An 11,321-nucleotide genomic window follows, 5' to 3' on the forward strand; every position below is an offset into this window, starting at 1 on the left:
AACAACTGGATAGGTAGGTTCCTTCCTGGACAAAACTGTCCAGCCATTCAGAAGTGACAATAAGGATTTTCTTGGTGATTCTGTTTTTCCATTTACTGTTTTATGGCTCACAAACTTACATGCAATAGTTCTGATCCGCTCACAAATATCCATAGATAATTGTTTTGTTGACTTTTATTGCTTAAATTAAAGAGATTAATGGATAGATAAACATTGAATATCTTTTGAGAAATAATTATCTTGCATACCCTGCACCAGAAAACTCACCGGAAGGAGAATCGAGGAAATGAGCCGCATATACCTTATCTCATTAACATTTCGCGGCACAGAGTATTATGGAGCTTAAGCATGCGCATTTTTGAGACGCGGACGGCAACCGGAAGTCAGCCGTTTCTCCTTTTAACTTGTCGTCACACAACCATGTTTATATTGCTAAGTATATTTTCTCCATTAGAGTTGATTAGTATAAAAATCTGAGAGACACCACTGTCCTGCCACGCGAAATGTTCTCTTCCAGTTGCCGTCCGAGTCTCAAAAACGCGCGTGCTTGAGCTCCCTATTACCTAAAGATGACTAGATCAGTAGAAAATGAAAGTTGTGCCTTTCCCTTGTACAAACTATTTTCAGTTCTGCATATCATTTTCGGCATTGTTACCTTTTACTTATCACTGATTTCATTCGTCAGGTTCATGTCTTGCTTGGTGATTGTCCATATCGTTTGGCGCTGTGATAATTCGCAGTTCTTGCGTTCACACCCTGTTAACATTTCTGGACAATAATTCTACGAATGAGATCCGAAACTGTTTCATGCTAATCGAATAAATAATTGGATTCAGTAACGAATTTAATAGCATTATTGATATCGATAACTCCTTAATAATTGGGGCTAACTCCCAAGGCATTCCACTCGGGTTCTTTAAAACAAAAACAGGAGCAACGACAAAAAAGGACAAAAAACACAAGACTGGCACAGCTACAATGATTACTGTTAGTTTGAATGCTTTTTTCTCCCTTGTAAAGCGTGATCTTTCTTCTTGGGTAACTTGAAGAGCTGCAATGCGCTGTTTATGTCGACGTAATTCGCGGAAAACTGCAACATGGCAGAAAATGATCAATATCATTGCTATACCATTTACAAGAATATTTGTGAATATCACGGCCTCTTTGTCAAGGGATAAAGGAATAATTACACACAGGGATATAGACCATGTCAAAACGGAAGAAGACAGCAAGCGTGCGGTGGTGACGAGATTGATGTATGCGAAAGGGCGATTTAGGGCGAGAAAGCGTTCACCACTTAGTAAGGCTAAATGGAGAACAGAAACAGTACTTAAAGTGCAAAACCCTACCCTAGACCAGATCGTCAAGAAACACACCCCTTGAAACGAGTTACGTACAAGCATGATGATCCAATTTGCAATGAAAACTGGTTGAACAAACAGTCCTACAGCAAAGTCAGTCGATGCTAAAGTAGCAATTAATATGTTTGATTTGTTGGTTCTCAGTCGAGACTTCACTTTTACAGCGACCATTACTAACATGTTCAACACGACTGTGGGAGGACACGCCAGGATGTTAACCAGTACGATGGAGATGATAACAGATCGAACGAGAGGTGACTGGTTCAGCGTTCCTCCATTGGCGGATAATACTAAATCGCATTTATAGGAAATATCCTTGTTGTCGCTTGACAAATTGGAGTTCATCTTTCTGATTTGCTTGTGTTAGCGAACGGAATCTGTTCTCTCAGCTCGGTCCTCAAGACTCGTTTTCTTCCTCGGATAATCTTTGTCCACTTCAAACTTTCTTCCAAAGCTTCGCTTTCTGTCTTTTGCCAACTGTCTACTTATAGTGTCCTTCCTTGATCTCGTCTTGGAGCCCTTTTCACCTAAAAGTGAAACACCGTGGTTTAATTTGGTCAGACATTTTCAAAATGAGGTACGTTGATTTCTCGCAGGTCCATCAAAATATCTTCAGCACAGCCTTGATCATTACTGAAAACCGACTTTAAATTATCAGATTATGCGTGCAGTTTCAAATTATATTGCGGTGTCTCAAAGGACAGGAAACGACCAAATTGAAGAGTTTGATTAGTTAAAATCGATATTAGCCACTGTCAAACCGATCTTGCCTCATTAGTCCTAAGGTTACAAACAAAAAATACGAATAAATCCGAATGGCTTGTTCCAATTAGTAATATTAAATGGAAGGACCAAGAGATCTCAACGAGGAAGCTGGTAAACCGAGGAAGATACGAGAATTAAAAATTAAGACGTTTATTTTTTGTCCTTTGGATTTCTTGTTTGGCCATATGGTACATATCTAATTAACCGAGCTAGGTCGGTCGGTATGGCAGAATCGTGACCACGGTCGCAGGTGCAGACCTCATTCGCTTCGTCAAGTTCTGTACTAGCAACCTCCGTAAAGGTTCTCCTATAAAGAGGGCCGCCTCGGTGAATGAGAACTAAATACTAACTTTTTTCACCTGGAATTTATATGTCTATTTTACTTTTTCAGTAATTTTAAGATTTGCATTTCAATTCTGGGGTGCAAGTTTGAGGGGAAAGCAGATTGCCAAAATTGTTATGCGTCGCAAAACGGTAGAAAGTCTTTGGTAAAAACATACACAGATATTGTCATTCCATTCCTTTCAAAAATTTACAGGATTTTAAGAAAAATCTTCGTGCAAGGACTAGATTTTCCGAAAGCAGAAAGCAAGACAAAACAAAAGAGTAAAATGCGCGAAAACCATCAGTACACAGCATTTTTCGTGTCCAAATTGACGGGCCACTCAGAATATTTATTACAATATTGTCTTTTAATCTTTACTTGAAGACATTTCTTGATAATTCTCTTTGCCGATTAATAAGTTTTGTTTTTCCTTCTTACTGGATTTGTATTGCTCAAATGTATTGGAAAATGTGCTTCCGCCTTTGTAAACAAGCCTCATGTTATTTCTGGCACATAATGAATAATATTAATGGCTCTCTTAAGGACGTAAGCCTCTCTTTGTTTGAGGGTCAGGATCCATTGGGTCTATTGTTTTTCTCAACTAATGCCAAAGGCCGTCGTAGCAGCTGCGTATTATGGACTTTTTCGGGAGAAAAGCTTTGAGGTACTAGAAGAGCGAAGAGTTCCACAACTCATATCCCAGATATTATTTCTTGTATTAGAAGTCGTTGATTAAAAGTAAAAATAGAAAGTGAAATACTGCGAGGGGACTTCTGAAATATTGAGAAAAAAGATAGAAATAGTGGCCTCGTATATGTTGACTGGATTTTGTATAGGTTTGTTTAGGATTTTGAGGATTTCTAGTCCTAGCAGAAGCACGTGACCTTGAAGCGTGCAACTTGCAACTCTTTTCCTTGGAACAAAGCTAGGGATTTTAGGACACCAATTTCATGCCCAAATATGGACAAAAATAAGATCGAAGCTGCACGCTCGGGAAAATGCCGGCGCTACGTTACATCCACATAAGGAGGACTTTGGTCCTCCAAATGGTTATACAGTTTTATAATTTATCCTCTTCTAGTAAGTGTATGGCAAGTTTATCTCCAACATTTCTACCGACACAAGAGGTTGAAGAGACAAACCTCTGGGTTTTAACCTTGTGTTTGTGGAAACCCAAGCCAGCTATTTATCTTACTCAGGAGCTCATCAAGGCGGAGGTGGTGGAGGCTCTTTCTCCTTGAGTCAACCGAATAAATTTATTTTTAGAAACAGTTTTTTTCCTGCGAAAAGAGTCATGTTTCCCTTGGCGCTGAGATAGCTGTGTTTTAATTGGCTTTTACAACAGTGGGCGTGCTGAATCTCCCAAGGAAAGTGTTCTATGAATAAATCTACACGAGAAAGGGTTGACTCCATGGCTAAGTATGGGAGATAAAGGCTCCGCTTGATGAGCTTCTCTCTGAAGAATGAAACATTGTCTCTGTATTGATGGGCTTTCAAATTATTCTTTAGTTTTTAGTGTTTTAAGACAAACTTTGGCTGCTCGGATTTTTTTTTATGAATTCTAATGTGAATATGTCTTTTTTTTGTTGTGCATGATTTAAACAATCGTAATTCATGTTCCATGATTAGTTTTTAGTCTGTGACCCCACAACCAGAACGATTTTATTTCGTTATCATGAATAAAGGAGACCTAAAAATACTGAAGATCATAAGTTTATAACCCAGTAACAGGAAATGTGGTAGACACGGAATGATTTGTTGAGTTTTGGCGATGGAAATGCTGCAGGGAGTTTGGAAACAACACCGAAGGCCACGCGCGGTTGTGGGATACAGCGTTAAAATTTTTCTTTCCAGTCCTCCGAATTACGTCACCAGATCACCTGGAAAGGCTGGTAATCAAGCCTGGTATTAGAGCGCTCAGATAGAGATTTTAAGAAGCTGTTAATTGAACATCAACCCCTTACAGAATTTTCCATGTTCATCTTTTAAAAGGATATAACACTCATAAGGCGGGGTAGTTTTCCTGTCTGGGTTTCCGGAAAGTGTTTCTTAATTAATGTTTTCAAATATGTGTATCTATTTCATCTTATCCGGCGAAACCTATTGAAGGATTTTTCTTTTAGTTCTCAAACGTAAAATGACAACAACTGGATAGGTAGGTTCCTTCCTGGACGAAACTGTCCAGCTATTCAGAAGTGACAATAAGGATTTTCTTGGTGATTCTGTTTTTCCATTTACTGTTTTATGGCTCACAAACTTACGTGCAATAGTTCTGATCCGCTCACAAATATCCATAGATAATTGTTTTGTCGACTTTTATTGATTAAATTAAAGAGATTACTGGATAAGTAAACATTGCTTATCTTTTGGGAAATATTTATCTTGCATGGCCTGCATCAGAAAGCCTAGCGGAAGGAGAATCGAGGAAATCAGAGTATTACCTAAAGATGACTAGATCAGTAGAAAATGAAAGTTGTGCCTTTCCCTTGTACAAACTATTTTCAGTTCTGCATGTCATTTTCAGCATTGTTACCTTTTACTTATCACTAATTTCATTCGTCAGGTTCGTGTCTTGCTTGGTGATTGTCCATAGCGTTTCGCGCTGTGATAATTCGCAGTTCTTCCGCCGCTCACACCCTGCTAACATTTCTGGACAATAATTCTACGAATGAGATCCGAAACTGTTTCATGCTAACCGAATAAATAATTGGATTCAGTAACGAATTTAATAGCATTATTGATATCGATAACTCCCTAATAATTGGAGCTAACTCCCTAGGTATTCCACTTGGGTTCTGAAACAGAAAAACAGGAACCACGACAAAGGACAAAAAACACAAGCCTAGCACAGCTACAATGACTACTGTTAGTTTGAATGCTTTTTTCTCCCTTGCAAAGCGTGCTCTTTCTTCTTGGGTAACTTGAAGAGCTGCAATGCGCTGTTTGTGGCGACGTAGTTCCAGGAAAACTGCAACATGGCAGAAAATGATCCATATCACTGCTATACCATTTACAAGAATACTTGTGAATATCACGGCCACTTTGTTAAGGGATAAAGGAATAATTACACACAGGGATATAGACCATGTCAAAACGGAAGCAAACAGCAAGCGTGTAGTGGTGATGAGATTAGTATATGCGAAAGGGCGATTTAGGGCGAGAAAGCGTTCACCGCTTAGTAAGGCCAAATGGAGAACAGAAACAGTACTTAAAGTGCTAAATCCTACCCTGGACCAGATCGTCAAGAAACACACCCCTTGAAACGAGTTACGTACAAGCATGATGATCCAATTTGCAATGAAAACTGGTTGAACAAACAGTCCTACAGCAAAGTCAGTCGATGCTAAAGTAGCAATTAATATGTTTGATTTGTTGGTTCTCAATCGAGACTTCACTTTTACAGCGACCATTACTAACATGTTCAACACGACTGTGGAAGGACACGCCAGGATGTTAACCAGTACGATGGAGATGATAAAAGATGGAACGAAAGGTGACTGGTTTAGCGTTTCTCCATTGACAGTTAGTAAGAAGCATTCATAAAAAATATCCGAGTCTTCGTTGTAGCTTGACAGACTGGAATTCATCGTTGCCGGCTAGTGTTGTTCTGCTATGAATAATCTAGCGAACGGAATCTTATCTCTAAGCTCGGTTCTCAAGACTCATTTTCTTCCTAATCTTCGGCGGCGGTCCACTTCACACCTTCTTTCAAAGCTTCGCTTTCTGTCTTTTACCAACTGTTTACTTAGAGTGTCCTTGCTTGATTTCCTCTTGGAGCCTTTTTATCTAAAAGTGAAACATCATGGTTTAATTTGGTCAGACAGTTCCAAAATGAGGTGCGCCCATTTCTCGCAGGTCCATCAAAATATTCCCATCATACCCTCAATAATTACTGAAAACTTTATGAGATTGTGCGTGCAGTTTCAAATTATAAAGTAATGTCTCAAAGGACAGGAAACAAACAAATGAAAGAGTTTGATTGGTTAAAAATCGATATTAGCCGCTGTCAAAATGAACTCATCTTGCCTCATACTAATGAGGCAAGGTTACAAGGTTACAAACAAAAAATACGAACAAATCCGAGTGGCTTGTTCCTATTAGTAACATTAAATGAAAGGACTATGAGATCTCAACGAGGACGCTGGTAAACCGAGGAAGATACGAGAAAAAGTGAAGTTCAAAATTGAGACGTTTATTTTTTGCCCTTTTGATTTCTTCCTTGGCCAGTAACCGAGCTAGGTCGGTCGGTATGGCAGAATCATGACCACGGTCGCAGTGAAGACCTCATTCGCTTCGTCAAGTTCTGTACTAGCAACCTCCGTCAAGGTTCTCCTATAAAGAGGGCCGCCTCGGTGAATGAGAACTAAATACTAACCTTTTTCACCTGGAATTTATATGTCTATTTTACTTTTTCAGTAATCTTAAGATTTGCATTTCAATCCTGGTGTGCAAGTTTGAGGAGAAATCAGATTGCTAAAATTGTTATGCGTCGCAATACGGTAGAAAGTCTTTGGTAAAAACATACACAGATGTTGTAATTCCATTCCTTTCAAACATTTACAGGATTTTAAGAAAACGCTTCGTGCAAGGACTAGATTTTCCGGAAGCAGAAAGCAAGACAAAACAAAAGAGTAAAATGCGCGAAAACCATCAGTACACAGCATTTTTCCTGCCCAAATTGACGGGCCACTCAGAATATTTATCAGAATATTGTCTTTTAATCTTCACTTGAACCCATTTCTTGATAATTCTCTTCGCCGACTAATAAGTTTTGTTTTTCCTTCTTACTGGATTTGTATTGCTCAAATGTATTGGAAAATGTGCTTCCGCCTTTGTATACAAGCCTCATGTTATTTCTGGCACATAATGCATAACATTAATAGCTCTCTTAAGGACGTAAGCCTCTCTTTTTTTTGAGGGTCAGGATCCATTGGGTCTATTGTTTTTCTCAACTAATGCCAAAAGCCGTCGTAGCAGCTGCGTATTAAGGACTTTTTCAGGAGAAAAGCTTGCAGGTACTAGAAGAGCGAAGAATTCCACAACTCATATCCCAGATATTATTTCTTGTATTTCAAGTCGTTGATTAAAAATAAAAATAGAAAGTGAAATGCTGCGAGGGGACTTCTGAAATATTGAGAAAAAAGATAGAAATAGTGGCCTCGTATATGTTGACTGGATTTTGTATATATAGGTTTGTTTAGGATTTTGAGGATTTCTAGTCCTAGCAGAAGCACGTGACCTTGAAGCACGTTACTTGCAACTCTTTTCCTTGGAACAAAGCTAGGGATTTTAGGACACCAATTTCATGCCCAAATATGGACAAAAATAAGATCGAAGCTGCAGGCTCGGGAAAATGCGCGCGCTACGTTACATCCAAATAACGAGGACTTTGGTCCTCCAAATGGTTATACAGTTTTTATAATTTATCCTCTTCTAGTAAGTGTATGGCAAGTTTATCTCCAACATTTCTAACGACACAAGAAGTTGACGAGACAAACATTTCGGTTTTAACCTTGTGTTTGTGGAAACCCAAGCCAGCTATTTATCTTACTCAGGAGCTCATCAAGCCGGGGGGGCTCTTTCTCCTTGAGTCAACCGAGTAAATTTATCATTTATTTTTAGAAACAGTTTTTTTGCAGCGAAAAGAGTCATGTTTCCCTTGGCGCTGAGATAGCTGAGCTTTAATTGGCTTTTACAACAGTAGGCGTGCTGAATCTCCCAAGGAAAGCGTTGTATGAATAAATCTACAAGAGAAAGAGTTGACTCCATGGCCAAGTATGGGAGATAAAGGCTCCGCTTAATTGATGAGCTTCTCTCTGAAGAATGAAACATTGTCTCTGTATTAATGGGCTTTCAAATTATTCTTTACTTTTTAGTGTTTAAGGACAAACTTTGGCTGCTCGGATTTTTTTTTTATGAATTCTAATGTAAATATGTCTTTTTTTAGAGTATGATTTAAACAATCGTAATTTATGTTCCATGATTAGTTTTTAGTCTGTGACCCCACAACCAGAACGATTTTATTTCGTTATCATGAATAAAGGAGACCAAAAAATACTGAAGATCATAAGTTTATAACCCAGTAACAGGAAATGTGGTAGACACGGAATGATTTGTTGAGTTTTGGCGATGGAAATGCTGCAGGGAGTTTGGAAACAACACCGAAGGCCATGCGCGGTTGTGTGATACGGCGTTAAAATTTTTCTTCCCAGTCCTCCGAATTACGTCACCAGATCACCTGGAAAGGCTGGTAATCGAGCCTGGTATTAGAGCACTCAGATAGATTTTAAGAAGCTGTTAATTGAAAATCAACCCCTTACAGAATTTTCCATGTTCATCCTTTAAAAGGATATAACACTCATATGGCGGGGTAGTTTTCCTGTCTGGGTTTCCGGAAAGTGTTTCTTAATTAATGTATTCAAATATGTGTATCCATTTCATCTTATCCGGCGAAACCTATTGAAGGATTTTTTTTTAGTTCTCAAACGTAAAATGACAACAACTGGATAGGTAAGTTCCTTCCTGGACGAAACTGTCCAGCCATTCAGAAGTGACAATAAGGATTTTCTTGGTGATTCTGTTTTTCCATTTACTGTTTTATGGCTCACAAACTTACATGCAATTGTTCTGATCCGCTCACAAATACCCATAGATAATTGTTTTGTCTACTTTTATTGATTAAATTAAAGAGATTACTGGATAAATAAACATTGCTTATCTTTTGAGAAATATTTATCTTGCATGGCCTGCATCAGAAAGTTCACCGGAAGGAGAATCGAGGAAATCAGCCGTATTTACCTTATACCGTTAACATTTTGCGACACAGAGTATTACCTAAAGATGACTAGATCAGTAGAAAATGAAAGTTGTGCCTTTCCCTTGTACAAACTATTTTCAGTTCTGCATGTCCTTTTCAGCATTGTTCCCTTTTACTTATCACTGACTTCATTCGTCAGGTTCGTGTCTTGCTTGGTGATTGTCCATATCGTTTGGCGCTGTGATAATTCGCAGTTCTTGCGTTCACACCCTGTTAACATTTCTGGACAATAATTCTACGAATGAGATCCGAAACTGTTTCATGCTAATCGAATAAATAATTGGATTCAGTAACGAATTTAATAGCATTATTGATATCGATAACTCCTTAATAATTGGAACTAACTCCCAAGGCATTCCACTTGGGTTCTGAAAAACAAAAACAGGAGCCACGACAAAGGACAAAAAACACAAGACTAGCACAGTTACAATGATTACTGTTAGTTTAAATGCTTTTTTCTCCCTTGCAAAGCGTGCTCTTTCTTCTTGGGTAACTTGAAGAGCTGCAATGCGCTGTTTATGCCGACGTAATTCGCGGAAAACTGCAACGTGGCAGAAAATGATCAATATCATTGCTATACCATTTACAACAATATTTGTGTATTTAGCCACTTTGGTATAGGATATGGGAATAATTACACACAGGGATATAGACCATGTCAAAACGGAAGCAAACAGCAAGTGTGTAGTGGTGATGATACTGGTGTGTACGAAAGGACGATTTAAAGCGAGAAAGCGTTCTCCACTTAGTAAGGCCAAATGGAGAACAGAAACAGTACTTAGAGTGCTAAACCCTACCCTGAACCAGATCTTCGACAAACACACCCCTTGAAACGAGTTACGCAGAAGGATGACGATCCAATTTACAATAAAAACTGGCTGAACAAACAGTCCTACAGCAAAGTCAGTCGATGCTAAAGTAGCAATTAATATGTTTGATTTGTGGGCTCTCAGTCGAGACTTCACTTTTACAGCGACCATTACTAACATGTTCAAAACGACGGTGGGAGGACACGCCAGGATGTTAACCAGTACGATGGAGATGATAACAGATCGAACGAGAGGTGACTGGTTTAGCGTTCCTCCATTGGCGGATAGTGAGAAATCGCATTTATAGGAAATATCCTTGCTGTCGCTTGACAAATTGTCTTTCATCTTTCTGATTTGCTTGTGTTAGCGAACGGAATCTTTTCTCTCAGCTCGGTTCTCAAGACTCGTTTTCTTCCTCGGATAATCTTTGTCCACTTCAAACTTTCTTCCAAAGCTTCGCTTTCTGTCTTTTGCCAACTGTCTACTTATAGTGTCCTTCCTTGATCTCGTCTTGGAGCCCTTTTCACCTAAAAGTGAAACACCGTGGTTTAATTTGGTCAGACATTTCCAAAATGAGGTACGCTCATTTCTCGCAGGTCCATCAAAATATCTTAAGCACAGCCTTGATCATTACTGAAAACCGACTTTAAATTATCAGATTATGCGTGCAGTTTCAAATTATATATCGGTGTCTCAAAGGACAGGAAACGACCAAATTAAAGAGTTTGATTGGTTAAAATCGATATTAGCCACTGTCAAACCGATCTTGCCTCATTAGTCCTCAAGGTTACAAACAAAAAATACGAACAAATCCGAATGGCTTGTTCCAATTAGTAATATTAAATGGAAGGACCAAGAGATCTCAACGAGGAAGCTGGTAAACCGAGAAAGATACGCGAAACAGTGAAGTCCAAAATTGAGACGTTTATTTTTTGTCCCTTTGATTTCTTGTTTGGCCATATGGTACATATCTAATTAACCGAGTTAGGTCGGTCGGTATGGCAGAATCATGACCACAGTCGCAGGTGCAGACCTCATTCGCTTCGTCAAGTTCTGTACTAGCAACCTCCGTCAAGGTTCTCCTATAAAGAGGGCCGCCTCGGTGAATGAGAACTAAATACTAACTTTTTTCACCTGGAATTTATATGTCTATTTTACTTTTTCAGTAATCTTAAGATTTGCATTTCAATTCTGGGGTGCAAGTTTGAGGGGAAAGCAGATTGCCAAAATTGTTATGCGTCGCA

The 11,321-nt window shown here is 38.9% G+C and overlaps 1 protein-coding gene across 1 annotated transcript; it reads right to left on the bottom strand.

The window, feature by feature from the left end:
• Window positions 1–722: 722 nt before the first annotated feature.
• LOC137974294 (5-hydroxytryptamine receptor 1D-like) lies at window positions 723–1,976 on the bottom strand. The gene has a single exon (XM_068821176.1). It carries the CDS (start codon window positions 1,704–1,706, stop codon window positions 750–752), a length of 957 nt encoding a protein of 318 aa, XP_068677277.1. The 5' UTR covers window positions 1,707–1,976; the 3' UTR covers window positions 723–749.
• Between the last annotated feature and the right edge of the window lie 9,345 nt (window positions 1,977–11,321).

The sequence above is a fragment of the Montipora foliosa genome, chromosome 10 (genome assembly GCF_036669935.1).
Source record: "Montipora foliosa isolate CH-2021 chromosome 10, ASM3666993v2, whole genome shotgun sequence".
NCBI classification, from domain to species: Eukaryota; Metazoa; Cnidaria; class Anthozoa; order Scleractinia; family Acroporidae; genus Montipora; species Montipora foliosa.